This window comes from Nuphar pumila, chromosome 2, assembly GCF_984573655.1.
Source record: "Nuphar pumila chromosome 2, dmNupPumi1.hap1.1, whole genome shotgun sequence".
NCBI lineage: Eukaryota > Viridiplantae > Streptophyta > Magnoliopsida > Nymphaeales > Nymphaeaceae > Nuphar > Nuphar pumila.
Genome location: NC_143250.1, coordinates 140,843,090 through 140,869,002, shown reverse-complemented (window position 1 = coordinate 140,869,002; position 25,913 = coordinate 140,843,090). Strand labels below are relative to the sequence as shown.

The following is a 25,913-nucleotide window of genomic DNA, read 5'->3' as shown; positions in this document are numbered from 1 at the left end:
TAAGACCTGAGCTCAGTTCGTGTCTAATATGAGCCCGCTTTTTGGACTACCAGCAGGTCAGGCCTTCTCCCTGTCCCACCCATCCGACCTGATGTTGTCTCAATGCTATTGGTCGGTTTTGTGGTGGATATCCCACCAGATCTAAACCCAAATAACCGGGTATGGGCAAAAAAAATCCTGACTCGAATATGATCTGGGTTGACCTGACACAAAACCGAGTAACATACAGGTAAGGTTAGGGATATGATTTTGCACAGATATCTGACCTGACCTGGCTGACCTTGGAGCAGTGATCGGGACCAAGTACTTTACAAATGTACTCGGGCCACACAATACACAGAAAATTAGTTTCGATTTCGGATTTGGATGTTGAGAAGCTAATATCAAATTAGCTTATTTTACATGTAAATGGATTTGGATATCCATTAAATTCAGATATTTGTAGGTTTTGTTAACAAAAAAAGCAAAACCAAATCTACTTTTGATTATAATCGGATATGGTTTTGGCTTGCAAGATGCAACTAACGGAATCAAATTCAGTCTACTATATATAAGATAAAATCCAATTCATTACCTACAGTTATAGATCCAACTTATTCCAATATTCGGGTCGGATTTTGTTGGTCTTTAAGTTGGACTCATATGCAAAAGTCATACATCTCTAAGGCTGTAATGGTTCGGATTTGTGTCAAATAACATGATTCCAACCCAAATACGTAGGTATGAGTATGAAAAAATTCCGATCCGAATATCATTTAGGTTAAACCCAAATCCGACTCAAGCAACATGCAGGTTGGGTTTGGATGCAATTTTGCCTTGGACCCGCTATTTTACATGCATAGTGACAAAAGTAAAAAACGGCAAAATCTCGGCAGTGTTTTTTGGGCAAAATATCTGCAACAAAAAATGAATTTAAACTATAAAAAATATTTTGTATACATAAATAAAAAACAAAAATAAAAAAATAAAAAATAAAAAACAAAAAACAAAAACACATGATTTTGTTATGGTAAATAGCCGATAAAAACAAAAATATCGTGTTTCAAACACGACATTTATGTTGCTGAAGAAAAAATCGTGAGAAATTGAAAATATTGCAAGAAATTGCCATTTTTAACTTGTAGGTAATTTCTTGGGATATTTTCATAAATCCGGCGAGATTTGTCACTATGTTTTTATGTACTTTCTAGTATAATCACGCTTTATAAACACCCTTCAGATTCTATAGGTGGGGTTTGAGATTCATTTTCATGACCCGGCATAATCCGAATTGGATACCTGAACTTGATCGATTATTATTTGGGTGAGTTCCGGCGAACCCTGAACTGGACCCGACCTGTTGACAGCCCTCTCCTAACTCATCTCTGATTAGCATTCAGTTCCGATTTTGCAACCGTTTACATTCGTATCCATATCCATTTGAACCCACTTATTCTAGACCCATTAGGACCTTGCAGATACCGGGTCTGGATCAACTGTAATAAACTTGAATCAAATCAGCCAAGAGAGAAGCGAGGAACGATAGAATAGAGAGCAGGAGAGGGAAGAGAGATCCCTAAACGCTCCCGCCCTTGATATAGCGCAGCATTTGCACAGCGTCTCTCTCTCTCTCTCTTCGATCCTTCGTACACCCACCTGAAATTTAGGGTGCCCCGATTCTCTCTCTCGCTTGATCTATCTATCTATATGCTGTGAACTCAACTCAGAGGTGCGAAACTAGATTCTCTTCAACAATTACGACTCCCCATAATGAAGAATAAGGCGGAGAGACGGTGATGGCCAGCTCTCAACACCGATGCGTCTTCGGTAACCAATTCCCCTCCTTTTCTCTTTTTATCTGATGAAGCGATTTCGATTCTATTGGAATCGGTTGTGATTCGGAGATTAGAATCCCTTTTTTTGTTTTGCTTATCCGTTGTTTCCTCTGATTGCTTTCTCGAATTTTTGTTGCGTTGCGATCGGTTCTGCAGTTGGGAACATACCGTACGATGCAACGGAGGAGCAGCTGATTCAAATCTGCGAGGAGGTTGGCCCCGTGGTTTCGTTCCGGTGAGTTCGAATGTGCCCGCTGTCCGTTTGTGATTATCCGGTTTCGGTTCGTTCTTATGGGAAGGAGTGGATTGATTTCTTTTCGCCGCCGATTGATTTTTTGTGGATATGGATTGATATTTCTGCTGCTGATTCTTCTAGTCCCTCTGTTTTTCGGTTGCCCTTTCTATGTTGTTTATTTGGTTGTAACAGTTGGGAAAAGAAAATAATTGCAGCAACTCCATAATTACATAAGCTAGTTGTTTGACTACTCTGTTGAATCTGTTCATTCCCAGATTCCATTGACATTGGATGGGTTTCATGTAATTGATCCATCAGTGAATCTGGTCAGTAAGCGCCAAAGGTGTAACCAAGTAGGATATTATGGAATGCACAAATACAAACTTCCTAGCCTTTTGTCATATAGGCTACATCTCCCGCATGAGCATGTGTCTCTCTTCTGGAAATGGTCATTGGTTGAAAGTTCCTTATAGGCAGTCTGCAGGAAACTTTTGCATACACAGATACCTAGTTTCATTCACGTCTTCTTCACTTTTATATTTTGCACTAACTGGCTTCCATTGAGTAACATTACACACATTCACAGAAAAATTGCATTTTGGTTGATAAGGGTGTCAAGATCATGACCAATGAATGTCTTCATGGCGAGTGACATATGGAAAACCACAAATAAAACACAGGAACCATTAGCACATTGGTATTCTTTTCCTTATAGGCAGTCTGCAGGAAACTTTTGCATATACAGATACCTAGTTTCATTCACGTCTTCTTCACTTCTATATTTTGCACTAACTGGCTTCCATTGAGTAACATTACACACATTCACAGAAAAATTGCATTTTGGTTAATAAGGGTGTCAAGATCATGACCAATGGATGTCTTCAGGGCGAGTGGCATATGGAAAACCACAAATAAAACACAGGAACCGTTAGCACATTGGTACTCTTTATTCATCACAGAGGGGAAATGAGGTTTTACATACTGTTATCACATGATGTTCTTCTGTAGCATTTTCAAAAGATTCTTAGCTGGATCTAGGCCAAATCAAGAAAAGCATGATATGACTTGCTATGCAATAGCTTCTAAGGAAAACTTCCATGGGAGTTATACTAAATGATAGAGTAATTACACCCAAAATCTTTAATAATCCTCCAGTGTGCTAACTCAACCAGGTTCAGTTTTTTCTCAAGACAATATCCCATACTTCATTTCCATGGCATACATCTGTCACATGAGAACTTATCTTCACTGCAAGTTCGAAAATAATAGTGAACTATTAGCTATTATTTCTTTTCCTAAGCAAACGTCTATCTAATATTTGATGCCATTACGTATACAACTATACATATACCAATCCTATATTTGAATTCTTCCAACACTCGCATCCAACCATTCCAAATCCTCGATCCCATTTTTCATCTTGAAGAAGGGGTTTGGTTGTTAGAGAATAACAACCAAACCACATTTACAATTGAAACAGATGCGGACCATTTATTTTTTTTGAATAATGGACACCACCATTTTATCAAAAACGAGATTCATGCCATGATGACATCAATTCTTCTTATCCCTAAACTGCCCAGAATTTTATGAAATGCCACCTGGTTCCACATGATAAGATGGATGTAATCATGTATGTAACCATTTACTTTTTTTCACCCTTCGTAGCAAAGAAAAGCTAAAAATGTTTTCACCAACCTCTTTTCAGTTTTCTTTAGAATATTGAACAAGAAAGTAAAGCATAAAGAAAATGCTGAAGGGGTCATGCTTTAAGGACTGTTTTACCTTTTGGAAGTCCAAAGTTTATTACTGTTGTTGGCACTATCCTCACATGCTGCCTAGTGTGATTCTCTCAAGATAATTGTATGCGCCAACTTATTCTAAACATTTCAAGGATGGTTTGCCTGCATTGCAATAAAAAAATTATAGAAGCTGCTAATTAGTGGACTTGATCAAGTTATACATTATAATGTTGCATTTCTCTTTGTTTATCTTCAACTATGTTGCTAGAGAAAACACTTGACAATCAGCCAGGTACACAACATCTGCTCTCTGCATTCTAAACAACAATATCATCTGCAATTTGCAAATAACTGAGGAAGGAATACTTGGGAGTTTGGCCTGCTTGTAAAATCCAACCTCCACCCTCCTTTTCATTGACAAATTAAATCCTTTGCTTGCAATATAATTGGTAGAGGAGTGTTAAATTGTAATTCAAAAGGCAATGTATTTTCTATATATATTTTATATATATAAAAGAAGATACATATACATATATATATATATATATATATATTTCATATATATATGTACATGTACCCATCTACTTATATATATATATATATATATATATATATATATATATAATATATTTCTTTCTTGTATTAGCTGTAGGGGTGTTTTAGTCATTTCTACATTTTACGCATATTCATGTTTATGAATATGATTGTAATTCCTCCTTTTTATTTTTTTCTTATTTTTGTATTTTTTTCATTTCTTACTTTTTCTTTTTATGTAATATTTCTGTACACAGTCAATGGCTGACTGTAGGGGTGGCAATTTCTGACACGACCCGCCAACCCGCCTCTTAGGCGGGTTCGGGTTGGGCTTAAGCCAACCCGTTTAATAAACGGGTCGACCCGTGTAACCCGTTTAATAAACAGGTCGGGTTCGGGTTGGGGGTATGCCAACCCGCCAACCCGGCTGACCCGTTTAATAAACGGGTTAGGCGGGTGGGTCAACCTGCCAACCGACCCGCCAACCTGCCAACCCGTCTGCCAACCCGCCAACCCGACCCGCGAACCTAACTACCTGCCAACCCGATCCGTCAACCCGCCAACCCGACCCGCGAACCTGAAAACCCGTTTACCCCACCCAACCCATTTATTAAATGGGTTGGCGGGTCGTGTCGGGTTACCCGTTTATTAAACGGGTCGGGTTCGTGTTTGCCACAGCCGACCCGTTTAATAAACGGGTCGGGTTCGGGTTGAGGTATGCTGACACGCCAACCCGCCAACCCGACCCGCCAACCTGACCCGCCAACCCGACCCGATTGCCACCCCTAGCTGATTGTCTATGTCACATGGGTGCGGGTGTGGGGATGCGACACTTCCAAAAAACCCGAGTGCGGGGGTGCGGCAGGGGCAAAAATGTAAAAAAAAATTATATATATATATATATATAATTTTGAAGTTTTAACAGTTTAACATTTAACAGTAAACATTGTCATAAACTCATAATATGATTTATCATGCATGCAATATATCAACCTAAATATTAAATTATCAATCAAATAAGTAAAGCAATTACATAAATCGACCTAAATATCAATCAAATAAGTATTATATAAAAGAACTAAATTACATACCAAAGTATATCCTGATGAAGTAATGGATGTTAATAATTTTCTTCTTCATCATCAAATGCATCATTAGAAAGAATACTGGGCTCAGCTAAATCCATGTTTGTTACGTTGAATTCATGTTCTCCCTCGAAGTCACACTCTTCTGGGTTTACATCCCAAAATTTGGATGTTCCTTGTCTGCGTTATAAACCCAATTTGAAAATGATAAATACAATACAAGTATATTTAAATGAAAACTAAGAAATAATCAAATAACTAAGAGAGCAAATTAGTACATGTTTTCATCATTGCTTCGCGAAAGTAATCGAAGATTTGAATGAACATATACTAAATCCTCTGCACGCTTGCTGGTGAGTTTGTTTCTCTTCATGTTGTGGATTTGAGAATATGCGCTCCAATTTCTTTCACAACAAGATGAACTAGCAGGCTGCGATAGCAATCTTAATGCAAGACGTTGCAGAAGAGGTGTTTCTGATCCAAATGTTGACCACCATGTGATAGAATCTATATTATCTTTTTCTCTCGCGAATAATGTCGGTCCATATAATCTCGAAGATGAAAATTTTTCAAACTCTTGTGTGACTTGATGTAGAAGATATGCTTTTGGAAAAAGTCTTGTCATACACATGTTTCTATGTCTTGATAGCTTTGGGTCTAAATTTGGAGGGACACGACCAATACCACCAGCCCGCCACTTATTTGCATAATATTTTGGATTAAGAGAATGTGCTATGCAATGCAATGCAAAGGAGTGTTGCTCTTATCCCATCTTCTGACTAAAATTGAATGAATATGATTAAAAAAATCTGAATCATCCAATGCAAGATTTTTTTCTTCATGCATGACAACTATAACTTGTATTTTTTCAATCATATTATCCTACATTTCATAAACTCTGTGAAGCATGAGCTCATTCTTATCAACTTCTCTTAACATTTCCCAAATACATTGCATAAATTGAAGGAAGTATACCACTCTGTCCCAAAACTCATCATCAAGAATGAATTTCTTAATTTCTTGAGCCTTGATATCATCATCAACACGATAGAATGTCCAATTTTCATCCGTCACCATGTTAATCAAAGCATTCTTCACTCTTTTAATCCTCTTCATCAGCACAATGATGGACGCAAAACGTGTTTTAGCGACTTTCAACAATTTCAAATCAGAATGCCTATTAAATATAGCATTAGCACGATGGTGGTTAACAACAAAATTCCTAATGCTTTTGATATTTCTTTCTAAATCTTCAATCCATGAACATAAAGCATATGCTTGTGAATTTTCTTTTTCTTTTGGGTTGCAGATGCTCTTTAGGGCTAGATTTAAGCTGTGTGCTATACAGAGAGTCCAAAAAATATGAGGGTACTCACTCTCCAAACTCAACGCTGTACTTTTACAAACTGGAGCGTTGTCTGTAATGATTTGTACCACTTTCTGATCACCCACTTCTTTTATCACTTCTATAAACAATCCCTTCAAATACTCTGCATTTTTATATTCTCCAGATGCATCAATTGCTTTCAAGAATATTGGGCCACTAAGTGAACACGCAATGAAATTGATTAATGAATACCTTTGAATATCTGTCCATCTATCAGACACAATAGAAACTCCATTTTGCTCCTATGAATATTTTTTAATCTCTAGCAACCTCTCCACATTTGCCCTCTCTTCTGCAAGAAGAGTGATTCGTATTTTTTCTGAACTTGGAGGCACATAACCACTCAAATTACAATTTGCCAAGGATGTTACTAAATCCTTCCAATAAGGATTTCTAGTCGCATTAAATGGGAGTGAACCAGAATAAAAACACCTCCCAACTTTTCTATCCAATTATTCTCTTCCATATGTATTGAATGCTGCTTGTATCGTTCCTCTACCTCCTACATTGACTTTTTTTTTTTTTTTCAGCATCTTCTTGGTGGCTTGCAAATGGCACACTGACTGCAGAAGAATCGGCCATTGCCTTTCTCTTCTCATATTCTTCCTGTATTTTCTTGTATTGTCTTCACATTGCCTCATCAACTTTTCTGCAAGCTGAAATGCCATGTCCTGATATCTTCAACAAATGAGCCTTCACTCTTGTGTAAGACCCAACAAAATCTCTTTCGCAGAGCTTGCATCGAAATCTCTTGTTTCCACCACCTTCTTCTCCAGTTTTTGCAAGTTTATCTACATGTACCCATAGTGGCCCCACATCATCAATCCCACTGCAACTATTAGCAAAACTAGCAGCACAACTCACATGTTGGGATGAGGATGACGCAAGTCCTTTCCTTTTATCCGTCATTTTTATCCTGAAAACACAAAAAAAATACATTAAAATTTTCAAATCGATTCGAAAACAAGGGAGAAGGGGGGGCTCAGCCCCTCCCCTGCCAACCCAACAAGAGAGCGAGAGCGAGAGCGAGGGGGCTCGGCCCCTCCCCTGCTGAAAACAAAGGGAGCAGAGGGGGGGGGGGGGCTTAGCCCCTACCCTGCCGACCCAAAAAGAGAGCCAGAGGGGGCTCGGCCCCTCCCCTGCCGAAAAAAAAAAACAATCCCCTGTCGACCCCCCCCCCCCCCCAAAAAAAAAAACAGATGGCTCCTCCCCTGTCGACCCAAAAAAAAAAAACAGATGGGGGAGGGGCTCGGCCCCTCCCCTGTCGACCCAAAAAAATAAAACAGATGGGCCTGTCGACCCAAAAAATAAAACAGATGGGGGAGGGGCTCGACCCCTCCCCTATCGACCCCCCCCCGGCTCAGCCCCACCTGTGTCGAAAAATGAGGGAGCAGGGGGGGGCTCAACCCCTCCCCTGCCGACCCAACAAGAGACCGAGAGGGGGGGGGGTGCTCGGCCCCTCCCCTGTCGACCCAAGAAGAGAGTGTGAGAGGGTACATACCTGCGAAAGGAGAGGAGGAGCCTGGGAGGCGGTGTTGGGGCGGCGATGGGAGAGAGCTCGAGCTAAGGGGAGAGAGAGGAGAGATTAGGGCAATTTTTTTTTTTGCCTTAATCCTCCTTTTCATCGGGGGAAAAAATTTCTTTTTTTTTTACGCCCAAATAGTGGACAAAAATGACCCTGGGTGCGTTGACTGCACCCAGGGTCGTGTTGACCGCACCCGGTGCCGCACGCGCACGCGCATCCGCGTCGCGTCGACGCGGGTGCGACATCTGTTTTGCCGAGTCACTGTGACATAGCTGACTGTGTACGGTTTACAATAGTCAGCCCACTAACTGTTGTACAAAGTTTAAAAAGATAGACGTTGGGCTGATTCCCAACGTCTCTATTAAGAGCCGTTGGGAATAACCCAACGACTCTTTAAGTGCTTATAAATAAGGGCTATGTGAGCCCATTGAAGTGATGTATTACATTAAGGAGTTGTCTCCTTAAGCTTATGAATACTGTGCATTTATTGCACTTCTTTTGTGGTGTAAAGCTTATAAATACTGTGCATTTATTGCACTTCTTTTGTGGTGTAAAGCTTAGTGCATTTATTTTGTGTCTTGAGTATTTGAAGTATCAAGTTATTTGAAAACTTGATTGTTTGCAAGGATTCTTTACATGGTATCAAAACAAGGTTGGAGAAAGAAAGATCGTGTGGATTCTCACTTTTTTGGGTGCCTAGAAAAGCGTGCCCTCGATTTTTTTGGTGATTAGAGTGGATCCGCTTGTTCATCCAATATTTTAGAAGACTCTTCTATCAAGAAAGGTCTAAAATTCCTTTGTGATACGCATTCTTTTTCATCATCTCTCTTTTCTAATCGGTGAAAAAGACTCATTTTTCTCTCGGCTTCAAACTCAATGGGTCTAACTATCACGTTTGGGTCAAAAACATGGAGGCTCATATTAAAGGAAAAGGGCTTTGATGCTATGTCCAATGCTCAATTCCCGAATCGGAGCCAAAGATAACCTTGATGGAGAAAGGAGAAATACAAATTCTTGAAGGCGAAGAAAGAGCGAAGGCTCCTGAAGACTACACAAAAAAGCATGAAGAATGGAAGATGAGGAATTTTAAAATTCTCTCATGGATTTTCTCATACGTAGAAACAAGAATTAACACCAATCTTATCAAGTTTAAGAAGGTTTGTCAAGCGTGGGAGTATCTTGAGAAGATGTACACCTCTAGGGACTTGTCCTATAAATATTACCTCCAAAAGTGAGCACTAACTCTTAATCAAGGAGAGATGACTATAAGGGAGTATTTTGCCAAACTCTCTTCTATTTAGGATGAACTTGCTATGCTCGAACCCAAGTGGAGTGGAGAAGCCATAGAGCTTCGTCATAAACAATTGGAAGAAGATAAATTTTTTAATTTTTTGAATGGGCTTAGGCCTGAATTCGAACAAATCCGGTCTTCTCTTTTATCCGCCTTCACTTCTCCCTCTCTTGAAGATGTAATTACTAAACTAAGTGGGGATGAAACTCGTATGAGTATAAACAAGAACAACCCAAGTGTTCTAGCTACACCTTCTAATAATAAAGAAAATGAAGGAGTTGATGCCGTCTCAAGACCGGGGAGCAACTTAAGGACCTACAAGCCTCCTCACTTCAAAAATCAAAACTCAAGTGGTCAAGGAGGGAAGAAGGATTATAGCAAGCTTTTATGTCATTTTTGTAAGGAACTGGGGCATATCAAGCATATTTGCCCAAAGTGGAAAAAGTTACTTGCCATGGCCACTACATCCCAACCTCAAAAGGAAGAGTGCTCGTCATCTTCAAATGAAGCTCTCTCGTTGCAACAAATCGTAGGTGCACTTCAACCTCTTCTAAAAGGGGCTATTTTCGGAGCCGCCATGTCAACCTCTTCTTCTCTCGGTAATACCTCTTGGCTTTTAGATTCAGGTGCTTCTTTTTACATGACCCCAAGTTTTAGTTCTTTTTCCGAATACTCAAAAAATTTCTCTCTATCTTCTGTTTCAACCACGGATGAAACATCTCTTGGAGTAAAAGGAATAAGAAATTTTGAAAAACAAGGGTTCTTTATTCCAAAAATTAGATTTATACCCAAATTGAACTTAAATTTGCTTTCCGTTTCTCAACTCTCGAATCATGGGTGTGATATAAAGTTTTCATCTAACAAATGTTGGATACAGGATCGCCGGTCCGGGAGATTGATTGGGGAAGGCTCTAGGAAGGGCGATCTATACTATGTCGATTCCCTTCAAATTCCAAAGAACCCGTTTTGTAATGTTGTCCAACAAAAGGCTATTAATGTGTGTCCTAAGAGACTTGGACATCCAAATATTGCAAAAATTTCTCATTTACCTTTTGTTAAAAATCTATGTAAAAGTAATTTCACTTGTAACGACTGTATTCTTGGGAAAATGAAAAAAATGCCTTCTTGTCAAAGATCTATATTTACAACAAGACCTTTTGAAATTATCCATTCGGATGTATGGGGACCGACACCCGTCCTATCAAAAGGAGGTTTTGCATATTATGTCATTTTTGTTGACGACTACATGAGATATTGTTGGATTTATTTTCTTAAACACAAATATAAATTTTTCTCGATTTTTAAAACCTATCATATGAGGATTAAAAATCAATTTAATGGAAACCTAAAAATTTTTAGAACTGACTTTGGTGGAGAATACCTTTCAAGTGAATTCAAAAATTATCTTGAAAGTCATGATATTCTTCACCAAAGATCTTGTCCGAAAACCCCTCAACAAAATGGATTAGCCGAAAGGAAGCATATACATATAATAGAGACAACTCGAACATTACTTGTTTCGCGAAACATCCCAAAAGGCTTTTGGGCTGAAGCAACTTTAGCATCTGTCTATCTGATAAATCGGTTATCTTCTAAAAACTTGAACAATATCTCGCCTTTTGAAAAATTGTATATCAAAGAACCCGACTATAGGCGGTTGAGAATTTTTGGTTGTAAATGCTTCGTTTTTACTGACAAGAACGACAAGCTCTCACCAAAAGCCATTGCTTGCGCTTTTCTTGGATATTGTGAAACCCAAAAAGGGTTTCGTTGTTATGATATTAAGAATGACAAGCAATATGTTTCCAGAAATGTGAGTTTTTTGAAAAATGTTAATGGTTTTGAAAGGAGTGAACCCTTTGAAGAAAACATGAATTACTCTTTTTTATTGGAAATGTTAGCACATGATGATGATAGTGATGACGATTTCATTCATAATGACGTCAATGATAAAGAAAATGGCTCTTCCCATCCACCTATCTTCCAACATAGAAATCAAGGAGCATTGAGAGATCCTATAACATATACCCATAGAGATAAAAACAGTTTTAGGAGTGCAATTGAAAAATTCAGTGAACCTAGTGGTTCCAATTCAACAAATGATGAAAACCTACGAAGAACTAAGAGAAGTAGAGAGATGCCTTCTAGGTTTATTTCATATGACTCGTTTACTCCTAAACATAGAGCCTGCCTTAACGTCATTCATTCCTATATAGAACCTAGAAACTTTGAAGAAGCCAAAAGGAATGATCAATGACTGAAAGCAATGGAATGTGAGCTTTCAGCTCTCAACCGGGCAAAGACTTTGGAGTTCTAAGATCTTCCTAAGGGTAAGAAAGCAATAGGGTGTAGAGGGGTATTTAAGATAAAAACTAAGAGCAGTGTTGTGAAAAGCGTTGAGGCGTAGCGAGGCGTTCCACCAAAATCTGAGGCGAGACTTAAGCCTTGAGGCGCAAAGCGTAAGCCTCAATTTTTTTATTAAAACTTAAAAAAAACTATAAAAATTATCTAAAATTATAAATAAATAAGAAATGCTTTATTGATGAAGCAACAACCAACAAAAAATAAGCACTGAAGTTGCAACTCCGACCTTAATGAATATGAATACATAAGGTCAATTCAAATATAAACAAATTTTATGAAATAAAAGCATAGTTACAATGCAAAGATTCAAAGATTTTCCCCTTGTAGTAAGGGGGTCCGGGGGCTCCCTCCGGCGCGGGTCTCGATGCACAGTCAGCGGGGGTCCAGGGGGGGCCGCCCCAGGCGGGGGGTCGTAGGGGGCAGCGCCCCCCGGAAGATTTGCTTTTGGGGGGCTGCCGTCATTGTGTTGGGAGGTTGCAAGTTCAAACCCCAATAAAAAGAATGTAATTACAATAAAAATGCTGCACCCCCGCACCCAAGTTTTTACCGCAACCCCCCCCCCGCACCCATGTGACATAGGTTGTAAGACCGTAAGAAGATAAAGATGCAAATTTGACCCTACACATCATGTCGTAGTCAACTTTACCACATGAAAAATAAGCACATAATGCACATAATAAACATGATCCAAGGATTGGTTTTGGCCTTTGAGTTTGGATCTATAGAAAACACATAATGTACGGCTAGAATGAGTCAAATAACATGCCATTTTGCATCTGGTTACATGCGTTCTAAATCAATAGACAAAGAAAAGAAAGCATAGTTCAATGGCATATATATAAAGCAACACATGTAGGTGCAAGCGTTGGTTTGTTACCACTAACTAGCTAGCTAGCAACTAATGCTGTTGACCCGAGTCATGATGCAAGTGGGGAACCCATAAACAGATTCATCATACTTCAACTCAAAGGGGCTGGTAGAATATGCAAGGAGTCATGCAGTCATACCAGACAACATGTATCTCCTCATATCTCACGTCTGTGATTTCAAGTTTCTCAACTGGACAAATGAATGTGAAGCTTAGAGTTGAGAAAGTTTCTCAAGTTTCTCACGTGATACAACATTAAACTGTACAAAGATGGGTAAAAACATATACAAGGTTGAGAAAAAAGCAAAAATGAAAAAGAGAGAGGGGCGACTGTATCACGTGCGAGAGAGAATGTTGTATCACGTGAGAGAGGAGAGAAGAGATAAGAAGAAGAAGAAGAGGAGAACGAGAGAGAAAAGAAAACCCGTACTTGTTTCTGGTCTCCACCACAAGAGAGAATGCTTTGTCGTGAGGGAGAGAAGGTCGTGAGAAAAAAAAGCAACGATAGGGTGAGAAAAAAAAAAGAATAACATAAAAGAGTCGGTAGGGCTTTGTTTAAGCCCTAGTTTTTGGTTGAATGAGGGATTTGACCCTTATTTGACCAAATCAATTGAGGCGTGTATGCCTCATTCTGAGGTGCGCCTCACCTCGAGGCATGCGCCTCAAGGCCTATGAGACGCACGCCTTATAGGTTTTGCGCTTTACCCATGCGCCTCAAGGCATGAAGCCCCTCGCCTTGAGGCGAGACACACTTTTTACACCTTGGGGCGCGTTTTTAATAACACTGACTAAGAGCGATGGATCTCTTGAGAGATATAAGGCTTGATTAGTTGCAAAGGGATATAGTCAAGAATACATAATTGACTATGAAGAAACTTTTGCTCCTGTAGCTTGAATGGTCACTGTTCAATGTCTCATTACCGTTGCCTCAATCAACAAATGAAACATCTATCAAATGGATGTTAAAAACACCTTTCTAAATGATGATCTGAATGAAGAGGTATATATGGATGCTCCACCAGGAATGGAGACTCCAAACGGGAAAGTGCTTCGTCTTCGAAAAACACTTTATGGTTTAAAACAAGCCCCCAAGGCTTGGTATGATAGATTTAACTCCGTAATGTTAGAAAATGATTTTTCTTCCTGTTTCACTGACACTGCCTTATTTGTTAGAAAAGCTAATGCAGGGATTGTCATTCTGCTCTTATATGTGGATGATATGCTTATAACCGGAAGTAATTCTAAAGGGGTTAAAAGCATAAAATCAATTTTGAATGATAGGTTTGAAATGTCTGATTTGGGATTTCTAACTTATTTTTTGGGTATTGAAGTAGCATACTCTCATAGAGGGTATTTTTTTATTTCAAACTAAGCTTGTTTCTAAGATTATTGACAAGTCAGGTATTACGGATGATAAGGTTTGTGAAACTCCTGCTATAGTAGGAGCCAAAATGAAGATTGATGATGGTATTCCTCTCTCCGATTCCACCCCCTACAGACAGCTTGTGAGATCTTTAATGTATCTGAGTATTACTAGACCAGATATCTCTCATGCAGTTCGTACTGCAAGTCAGTTCCAACATGCACCAACATCAGTTCACATGACTGCCTTCTTGCGGATTGTGAGATGTATAAAGGGCACACTAAACAATGGAGTATTCTTATCCTCTTCTTCTGAATTAAAATTAATTGCTTATACTGACTCTGACTGGGAGGTGACCCAAATAACCGTCACTCCACCACTGGTTTTTGTGTGTTTTTAGGAGACTCGCTAATTTCATGGAGATGTAAGAAGCAACAAAAAGTATCTCTATCCTCAACAGAAGTTGAATATCGTGCCATGACGACTACTACCATGGAAATTGTATGGATTCATCAGCTATTAGAAGACCTGGGGATTTCAATAGAAGGGCCCACCAAGCTATGTTGTGATAACAAAAGTGTAATATATATTGCCAAAAATCATACTTTTAATGAGCTGACTAAACACATTGAGATGGACTGTGATTATGTTCGGGAAACGTATCTGAAAGGAGTTATAGATCTTCCATATGTAACTTCAGAATATCAGTTGGCAGCTATGTCACATGGGTGCAGGTGCAACACTGGTGCGACGCAATTCCAAAAAAATTGGATACGGGGACTCGACTATATATATATATTAAAAAATATATATTATAAATATATATATTTTAAATATATATAATTATATATATAACAATAAATTAACACATAAAGATTGTAAATTTTAAAGCAAAAATAAAAAAAGCAATTCTTAACAACACAAATTTACCAAAATATAACACATAAAGAAGCTTGTGAGTGTGATAAAGAACAAAACTTATCATAAATCTGCCTCATCGTCTGAATTAGAGGGAAGAACATGATCGAGGTAGTCCATGTTGAGAGTATGTAAATTATGTTCTCCCTCCAAGTCAAAATCTTCTGGATTTACATCCCAATTCTTGAATGGTCCACAACTGCATCAAAAAATGACTATATTAGTATCTAACTTAAAACTTTGAATGCAAATATTTAAATACAAATTTTGAATACAAAGAAAAAAAAGTACCTATACTCTTCTTTGGTGCGACGAGAAATTAATCGTAGATTTGAGTGAACATAAACCAAATCCTCTGCTCTTTTGCTAGTGAGTTTGTTTCTTTTAATGTTGTGAATTTGAGCATATGTACTCCAATTTCTTTCACAACAAGATGATGTAACAGGTTGGGATAACAACTTCATTGCAAGACGTTGCAGATTTGGTGTCTCTGATCCATATGTTGCCCACCAATTAAGGGGATCTTCCTCGTCCCTTGCCACAAGTGTTGCTAAAGAATCAAATCTCCCAGTAGAAAACTTGCCAAACTCACTATTTATAACCTTAAACATGTGAGGATCATTAAAAAGTCTTCCCAAATATATCATTCTATTTCTTGATATCTCAGGATCTTCATTTGGAGAAACACGACCAACACCTACTGTCAACCATTTTTTTGCGTAGTATTTTGGATTGAGTACATCTCTGTCAACTTCTTTCAACATTTCCCAAATAGGCTATGTAAATTCAACAAAATATGTAATTTTATCTCACCAAAAATCATCATAGATGCATTTTTTGATAGCTTGAGCCTTGACATCATCTTCAGTACGATAAAAATCTCAATCTTGATCAGCCACCATCATCATCAATGCATTCTTGAGTTGCTTAATTCTTTTTATCATAACAATGAGAGAAGCAAAACGAGTTTCAGCAACTTTCAGTAACTTGAGATCAGAATGCCTATTAAATATAGAAAGGGCATGATGATGGTTTACAACAAAATTTCTAATATTTCGAACATCATGCTCTATTTCCTCAATCCATAAGCACATTTCATGTGCATCATCTTTTGATGGATTGCATATACTGTTACGTGTCAAATTTAAATTGTATGCTGCACAAGGAGTCCAAAAAATATGTGAATATGTATCTTTACTTGCCAAATTAATTCCTGCACGACTGCAAACTGGAGCATTGTCAGTAATGATTTGCACCACACTTTCTTCACCCACTTCTTTTATCACTTCGACAAATAATCTTTTTAAATATTTACCATCTTTATACTCTCCAGATGCATCAATCTCCAGATACATCAACAGTCTTCAAAAAGATTGACTCATTAAGTGAGTAAGCAATGAAGTTTATCAGTGGTCGCCTTTGTATATCAGTCCACCCATCAGAAACAATCGACACTCCATGTCGTTTCTATGCAAATTTTTGAGTCTCTAACAAGTCTTCAATTCTATTTTTTTCCTCTGCAAGAATGACTGTTCTTAGTTTTTCTGAACTAGGAGGCACATAACCACTCAAATTGCAATTAGCCAAAGATGTAATCATATCTTTCCAGTATGAACTTCTAGCTACATTAAAAGGAATTGAGCTTGAGTAAAAGAATCGACCAATCTTTTTATCAATTTCTGATCTTGCCATGTTTTTGAATGACGCTTGTATTGTTTTATTGCTTTCCATCTTTCTTTTCTTTAAAAGCTCTTCTTGTATATCACTAGCAGTAGGAAAAGACAAATTAATCGAATCGCTTCTCATCTCTGCAATTTTCTTCTTTTCAGCTTCCTCTTGTTCTTTTTTTAATTGCTTTAACATGTCTTTGTCAACCTCAGAACATGCCCTAATTCCTTGACCACGAATATGCAAAAGATGTGCTTTCACACGCATATAAGAACCTGTGAAAACAGTCTTACATAGATTACAATGAAACTGCACATTCCCACCACCACCACTACTAGCTTTTACCCCTTTTGTCACAAGCCTCTGAAGTGGTTGAGAAACTTCTAATTCAGGGTTAGAACTTGAACCAAATGTATTGACACTACCGCTAGAACTCGCCATTATATCTGAAAAGTGAAAACTGAAAAGAAAATAAGTAAATAAAATAAAGTTAATAAACACTTCAAAATAATAGTAATAGGAGCTACCCCCTATCTAACGCAAAAAAGGAGGGGCAGGGCAAGCCCCTTCTGAACCTTATCCGTGCCAGGGGCTTCGCCCTTGCCAAAAAGCCAAAGGCAGCAGGGGAAACGAGGAGGGGTCGAGCCCCTCTTCTGCGAGCAGAGGGTGCAGGGAGGGGGGGCGAGCCCCTCTTCTGCGAACAGAGGGTACGGGGGGAGGGGCCTGCCTGACATAAGCGAAACGAGGAGGGGCCAAGCCCCTCTTCTGCGAGCAGAGGGTGCAAGAGAGGCTGCGAGCAGAGGGAGGGTCGATCGACATACCTGTTGAGTGTTGACGGAGGGGGAGACGGTGGCTGCCTGTGCGTATCGTCGCCGGAGTCTGGATCGCCGGCGTGGGTGTAGGAGAAAGCTGAAGGGGAGAGGCAAAATCGAGAGGGTAAGCCCCTCCCCCTGTCGATAAACCCCTTTTAGTGTTCGGTTGCAAAAGAAATTTGGATCTGGGTCGGGTCCGGACCCGACCCGACCCAGATCCAAAATGTAATTTAAAACTCGAAATGGACATTTTTGGACTCGGTCAAAATTGACTGAGTCCAAAATGTGGATGGACTCGGCTTGGACTCGTTGACCGAGTCCGACTCGGCGTTGACCGAGTCCGGGCCGAGTTCGAAGCCGCACCTGAGTCCGCACCCGTGTCGGGGTGTGTCGACTTGGGTGTGGCACCTCCTTAGCCGAGTCCGTGTGACATAGGTTGGCAGATTTCTTCACCAAAGCTTTGTGTGCTTCGCGGTTCAATTTCCTTCTTGGCAAACTTTGGGTCATCTTGCTCTAAGTTTGAAGGGGGTGTTAAATTGTAATTCAAAAGACAATGTATTTTCTATATATATTTTATATATATAAAGAAGATACGTATATATATATATTTCATATATATATACATGTACCCATCTACTTATATATATAAAATATATATTTCTTTCTTGTATTAGCTGTAGGGGTATTTTACTCATTTCTACATTTTACGCATATTCATGTTTTTGAATATGATTGTAGTTCCTCCTTTTTATTTTTTTCTTATTTTTGTATTTTTTTTCATTTCTTATTTTTTTTATGTAATATTTCTGTACACAGTCAGTGGCTGACTGTGTACAGTGTACAACAGTCAGCCCACTGACCGGTTTAAAAAGATAGGCGTTGGGATGATTCCCAACGTCTCTATTAAGAGCCGTTGGGAATAGCCCAACGACTCTTTAAGTGCTTATAAATAAGGGCTATCTGAGCCCATTGAAGTGATGTATTACAGTAAGGAGTTGTCTCCTTGGGCTTATGAATACTGGGCATTTATTGCACTTCTTTTGTGGTGTAAAGCTTATAAACACTGTGCATATATTTTGTGTCTTGAGTATTTGAAGTATTAAGTTATTTGAAAACTTGATTGTTTGCAAGGATTCTTTACAAGGAGGTCTCCCTGATGCACGTTCTTGTAAAGAGAGAATATTCTTCATATTTCACTGTTAATACTACCACTAGCCAATTCCAAAGAAATAACATTTTGAATCCATTATTTCGTCGTGCTTTTGAAACCCAGACCTCTCAAGCAAAATGATAAAAGCTCAAGATAATACTGTTGGACAGTTTTCTGGGTCCAGCTTCAGCATAAGGAAAGGAAGCTCAAAAGAATAAATAAATTATAAATATAAAATAAATAAATAAATAAATAAATAAATATTAGTTTGACGGGTTGATGGGCTGAAAGGGTTAACGGGAAAAACACTTGCACTATACCCTGGTTTTTATTTCATGTGCTCTCTCTCTCTCTCTCACACACACACAAGCACGTGTTATATTGCATGTAAAGAGGCCATGAAACTAGTTAAGGAATAGATCATATGTTAAAAAGGAATCTTATGTTGAAAAAATGGCGTTCATCCTTCCATTTCTTTCTTTATCCTTATTTTGCGAGAAGGATAAACAAAAAATCAGATTAAATATAAGTTATAAAATATAGCAGAAACGTGATATGCTTTGCACTGATTGTCAAACTTGTATTTCAGACTGGTGCTTGATAGAGAAACAGGGAAACCAAAAGGTTATGGGTTTTGCGAGTACAAAGATGAGGAGACTGCTCTGAGTGCTCGTCGCAATCTCCAGGGTTATGAGATCAATGGACGGCAGTTACGTGTTGACTTTGCTGAAAATGACAAGGGGGCTGATAGAAACAGAGAACAGGTAAACCACAGATAATGGATCATCAAACTTACAATTGTTAGTTACTTTCTGCAAACATATCAAGTTAACAGTAACATTTGTTTTCCAGCCTGGTTTTTTGGTTTAAGACATGAGCTTCATTATTTCCATTCTTTCTTTGTCTGGACTGGGCTATATAATGTACAGTTAGTTTTTCAATGATACATGGGTCCTTATCCTTTGATGCATACAATTTCAGGTGCCATTTACAGTGAATTATTTATTGCCTTCAAGTAGTGGCCTATTGATGCCTTGTAGTTTACCTGTTCTTTGTCTATACCGCATTTTATTTGGAAGTTCCATGTAAAAGTACATCAAATGATAATGGACCGGTTTATGCTGCAGGATAACTTCTATCGAATTAGCTATCATTCCAATTCCGTAGGTCCCACTACATAGACAGCATCTGCAATTATACACACACAGATGTGTGTGTGTGTGTGTGTGTGTGTGTGTGTGTGTGTGTGTGTGTGTGTGTGTGTGTGTGTGTGTGTGTTGACGAAACCTTATGGTTGTTTGCTAGGAAACATGTCAGGTTGTGTGATTATGATGGGGAAGCAGGTTTTTCACTGCCTTAAAAACTCAATGGCCACAATATTAAAAAAATTCTCTTCTCAAAAAATCATTTTTAACATAAAAAAAAACACAGTGATGGTGCAAGATCCGTAGCAAACAAACCTTGCTGAATGCGGTTGTGAGGCCGGATTGGCTTGATACATCCCTCACTCATGATTTCGAGCTAGGTTGGGATTTCCTGGAGCCATGACCAAATATTATCCACACCCCCCCCCCCCACCCCCCCCCCCCCCCCCACACACACACACACACACACACACACACACACACACACACACACACATATATATATATATATATATATGTGAAGTCATCTTGTGGAACATGATGTTTGGAATGTGCTTCGAGTTATCTCTTCCTATTTCCATTGCTAGATATTCCATGCACCTTAAGAGCAAAGTAATGCATTTAATTTGTTATAAATTTTTTTATTTCTAATGGATATTGCAGGGTCGTGGTGGGCCAGGGTTGATTACAAACCTTGGTATGTGGACCTTCCCTTTGTTATTGACTGTTGCTCTTCATGTTGCCTCAGTTTCTTACTAGTAGCTTTGGTTTTATCTTAAATGGCCATGTAATAGATGCCCAAAAATCATTTGGTGGGCCAGCAATTCTTGGAGATGCAGCTCTTCATCAACCTATTGGTTTGCCTCTGGCTGCCAATGCAGCATCTGCCATTGCTGTGGCCTTGAATGATACACAAGCTAGTGGCATTTCCTCTACAAGAAATGGTTTCCAGAGTCAGCCTGGAGTTGGAAGTGATCCTATAACCCTTTATCTGGCTAAAATGTCCAGAAACAAGTTGTATGAGATCCTATCAGAGATGCAGGTCTGCTTATGGAACTTGCTTTTGCCATTGTTTCTTGTTAATTCCCAGTCTGAAATTATTGAGATTTGGTTATTTTGGTAACAGGCACTTACAAAGCAAAATCAACCACTAGCTCGGCAAATGTTGTTAGCGAGTCCACAGTTTAACAAAGCAATTTTCCAGGTTAGCGATGTTCATGATCCGGTTTTAGACTGATTTGCCTTTTATTGCCCCCCTCTTAGTCAATATTACTTCTTTTGTGGATAATCTTGGTTGATAGTGATTGTGCATGCTGCATTACAACCCTTGCAAACTATAGTCTAAATTATCCTAGGTTGGCTGCTGAGGCAAGATGCTAAGTTTGTATTTGTCCTGTTTCTATTAGGTTTGAGCGAAAAATGATAATTTATCTTTTACAGTTTTCTCTAAAAACAAATATATGCTTTCTATTTTATAGGTAGAGCTCTTTTGAGTAATTTCTTTAAAAGAAATGAAATCAACGCAATTTTTTTTCAGAATTTTAGTCACATGATAGGAAGAAGATGTAGAACATTATGTACAATTTATAGATCTTTATGGCGACATTCATTTGTTATTTGCTACTTACTGGATGGTATTATTGAATAACAATATTTGGCTGGATTAAGATGTTCATATCAATTTTTTTCTTTGTATTATGCATGTATAGTAGGCCCATTTTGTAGTTGAATAGTCAGAAAAATAAGAAAGTTCTTTTAGAATTGGGAAATCATATTGACATATAATCTGAGATGTTCTGATGATGAAAAGTTCAGTTAATCTTAGCTGTGATGGTAATACCATATAGTATTACAATTTTGACTTTTTTTTTATTGATTTCTAGAAATGTTTTTGAAATGCTTCTGATCGATTTTCGCATTCTACTTCACATGTATCTGAAAGCCCCTTAATTCTTGTTTTTCTTCATACATTACTTTCTGCATTCTAATTATATTTGTGAAAATGTTGGTATGTGTATCTCGCTGTTACTTTTACCACTTTCTACTACTTGAACATCACAAAATGGATTTTTCAGACACTAGATATTCATGTGGTTCATGACATGCTTAGAAATATTGATATATCTCATATGTAGAGGCCTCCTATATGAACTTTTTAGTTGCAATGTCATCTGCTTCTTTTCAGAAGCAACATATTTTTAGATAAATAGGTCTGTATGGGTTTATTCAAAAGTGGGATGACATATCATCATCCAAATTTCATTGATTATTATAAGAGAGAATCTTGAGATTAGAAATGAAAAAACTTGATTCTTCTTCATGGCAAAGGAAACCATTTTTAAATGGGAATTTTGTATAGGAATTGAAAGTTGAAACCTAATTGATGACATTCATTGTCTAGTGCATTTCTTCTATCTTGGCGTATTATTAGGAAGGAATTTACTCTTTTGTAGTTTTCCATGAACTTTTGTTGAGGTTTTTTTGGCACGAACAACTTTTGCACCTTTCTTTTTGTATGAGTGGCATCTATTTGTGCCTATTAGTAGTCTATCCATCCATCTTTATAGGTGATTCTGATACTTATCTTTCAGTTATTATATCATAAAATTGTTTCTTGAGAATTATGTTAATATACGTGCAGGCACTGATAATGCTTGGAATGGTGCCAGCACAAGTGGTATGCCTTCCTTTCCCCCTTTTGTTATTTTTCACATTCAGATTGAATGCAAATACTAATATTACCTATATATGCAGTTACAGTTACCAAACATTCGGCAGACACCGGCCTCGCTTATGCCACCATCTTTGCAGGATGTTCAAGTTTTGCCATCACAGCAGATCCAACCTCCATCCCAGACTAGCCTGCAGTTTGGAGTGCTTAAGAGATTGCCAGAGGGGAAGTTGTCTGCTGTGCCTCAGAACTCTTCTGTTGTGCATGCCTCTGCTTCACTTCAGAATATATCTGGGCAGCCCAGACTTCAAGTTTTGTCGCAAACACAAAATCAGGTTCCACTACAGCTGGGGCAATCAGGAGGAACCTCGGGTTTAACAGCACAAGTTCCACCGTTGACTGGTTTGCCAATCTTACGATCACAAACTCCTGTGACAACTTCCAAACCTTTACATCAGCAAGTGCAACCACCTTTGCCACAGCAGCCTAGGCCAGTTGGTTATGCTGTGCTAGGGAACATGCAGTCTACAATTCAGAATCCAGCTCTTCTACAGCCGCTTCCACCCCAGCCTGTTTCAAATCAGACTACCTTTAAGGTGCTCCCTCTCTCTCTCTCTCCATGTCTGTGTATGTGAAAATGCATGTGTGGATGTGTGTGTGTTCATATGTTTATATTAGCTTTCTTCTCCTCTGTTTCATCTTACCCAGGCACCGAGTGTAAAAGGGAGAATTTGTTGAGCATTTTTTTTGGGTTTTTTGAATTGTATTTAATGTTTAAGACAATTGGAACTATACAGCAGGTTATGAAAAAATACATAGGTATGTGAAAGGGCATGTTCGGTTAAGTTTGAAAGCTTGATGCTGCCCAAAAGGTCCATCATCAGCATCTCTTTGTGATTTTGAGAAACATAAACATTCGCTACATGATAGCTCTATTAGGAGGCTATTTCTGCACCATACTCTTCCAACTATGTTGCTCACTAATATTTTAGACTGCAACTTGTAGCTAAGAGGCGGACTGGTCCTAGCGTGGAACTTAGTATTAGTATATCTTAAGAGAATAAGTTTTTATCTTGATGTCTTTTCATCTACAGTCCGGGCGGTCTAGTGCCACAGTGATCAGTGGGCAAGCAACAGGCTTCAGGGATGGAGGGGGATCAGTTCCAATCATCAATGCAATGCATTCAAATTTCCGTTCAGGTTTGGTGGATTACACGGGCTTTACTGCTGATACATCTGAAGTACTGGCACGCCCTTCAAAGATGGCTAAGCTTGATGATGGGTCTTCTGGTGTGATGGGTAGCGGTGCTGTTTCTGGGATTGCTCCTGCACCTGCTTCAGTAATTGGAACCAGTTCTATCCCAACAAACCAAATATCTAATGCCAATGTATTGCCAAATGCTGAGCAGCAGGTTCCACAGGTAACATAAAGAATCATCTTGAACTTTGAGAACTTCGTGTTATGCGCTAATGTTTATGTACAAGAAATGTTGCTTATCCATTCTTGTGAAGCTCTGATTTTGTATATATCCTGAAATGCTTTACCATTATATCTTCATCTTGTAACTCTGGCTTCTGCTGGTGTTTTGAATTTGTTGTAATTATTGTGCTGTTTCTTTAAGCTATTTAGACATGGACGCGGAAACCCAACATGGACTTCAACGTGTGTGTGTGTGTGTGTGTTGTAGGAAAGTCCAGTTTACAGCCAGCCGGTATTTTTTGCACGTCTGTAGTTTAGTTTCTCATTTGTTTCGAAACCTGTGCATGTGCATATGTTTGTGCTTGTGTTAAATCTTTATGAGGAGCTGATTTGCTCCAAAATTTCAACCTTCTATGCTGTCACTTTTGCTTTTCCTTATGTTATCGTGAATAATTGTCATCAAACTGAGAAGAGCAAATGGGTTGAAAGTTGATATGGTCAACTCTTTGTTCAAATTGTCCACAAGAGCTTCACTCATCTGGTAGGGGTGACTTGTGAACATCACCAAGTTGACGGGAGGTCACGAGTTCGAAACTCACAATGGGCATCCTTTGCTGGGTGTACTCTAACTGGAGGCCAGCCAATGGTCGGTTGGTGGTGGTTGGGGGGTGGGTGTGGGGGGTGTTTGTTTTCCCTTGGCCTAGCCAAAAAGAAAGAAAACTCCTCTCAAATTAGTGGATTTCTGAGTTGGTCTGACAGGCCTTTTTCTTTTTCTTTTCATTTTTTCTATACCAGTTGCAACTTCCTCATGAGGTTGAATCAGCGCTATTGCAGCAAGTAATGAACCTTACACCAGAGCAACTGAGTTCTTTGTCACCTGAGCAGCGGCAACAAGTGCTTCAACTCCAACAAATGCTCCGCTGAGACTGTTCTTTTGCAGCTTCTGCTGTTCATTCCCTGGGGACGCACAAAATGGAAAGGCGCATACTGTCAAATAATCTAATTTGATTATCGGCAGGCTTTCTTCTGAGCTGCATGCTTGTCACCATTTCCGAATGTATTCTTTCATGTAAATTATGGGGGCTCATGGTATCCCATCTCTATTATTTGAAAAGCATAAAACAACCATCCTCTGCTTCTCTTGCTCTCGGTTGGAAGGTGTAATCATTATCACGTATCAAGGTAGAATTTTCAATAGCTTTTTGGAAGGAAATTCTTTCTTAATTTTCTTTTTGTTCCCCATATTGATTTTGATTTTCTATGATATAACAATGTTTTCTGTCTTGAACAGTCTTCCTTATAAAATTGGTGTTCCATCCTTCCTGCACTTATTCTTCAGTATAAATTTCTGTCAGCTGGGTGTTGCTCTTTCCTAGTGTGGGCCCATTAACTTGCCCTCTGCTTCTGAGATCGTCATTGCAATTCATAATTCTGAGTTTAAAGCCAACTTATATGCATTGGGCATCATATTTCCTGTCATGCACTGTTACTGTTTGGTGTTGAACAACTGTTTAATAAACATATGGACTTGGTAAAAACTCTCTGCTCGCGCATGTCTGTGTGTGTGTGTGTCTTGGTTTTGATTTTATTCTTTGGATTTTATGAATAGAGGAACTTTATAGCTGATTCGTTTTCCTTGAGGCATGATAGAATCATGGGGATGTGAATGTTAAAAAAGTAGAAAACAGTTGCAAAACATGAGAAAAAGATGTCTTCAAAATTTGGCATCACAAAAGCATCTGGATATTAATGCAGGTTTTCAAACCATGCAGAATCTCCATGACATGTTTGTGCTTGATTTCTCATGAACCAGTTCATGTTCAATGTCCTTCCATTTTTTTTGTTTCATGTTTGCACCATGGCCGTGAGTATGTTGGAATAGATTTGACAGCCTTTCAGCTCATCTGTAGGGGCGACTTGT

General features: G+C 38.7%; 1 protein-coding gene across 2 annotated transcripts; it reads left to right on the top strand.

Annotated features, from left to right (window-relative positions):
• The first annotated feature begins 1,508 nt into the window (after positions 1-1,508).
• On the top strand, positions 1,509-25,323 carry LOC149847350 (cleavage stimulating factor 64-like). Of its 2 annotated transcripts, none has more exons than XM_089996956.1 (10): positions 1,509-1,806; positions 1,971-2,049; positions 19,346-19,520; positions 20,565-20,598; positions 20,696-20,943; positions 21,028-21,105; positions 22,543-22,578; positions 22,713-23,168; positions 23,667-23,993; positions 24,788-25,323. In XM_089996956.1, exons 1-10 carry the CDS (start codon positions 1,776-1,778, stop codon positions 24,914-24,916), a joined length of 1,593 nt encoding a protein of 530 aa, XP_089853082.1. In that variant the 5' UTR covers positions 1,509-1,775; the 3' UTR covers positions 24,917-25,323. The 2 variants fall into 2 exon arrangements, with proteins under 2 accessions (XP_089853082.1, XP_089853081.1); XM_089996955.1 differs by having other exon boundaries at positions 22,656-23,168.
• The last annotated feature ends 590 nt before the right edge of the window (positions 25,324-25,913 follow it).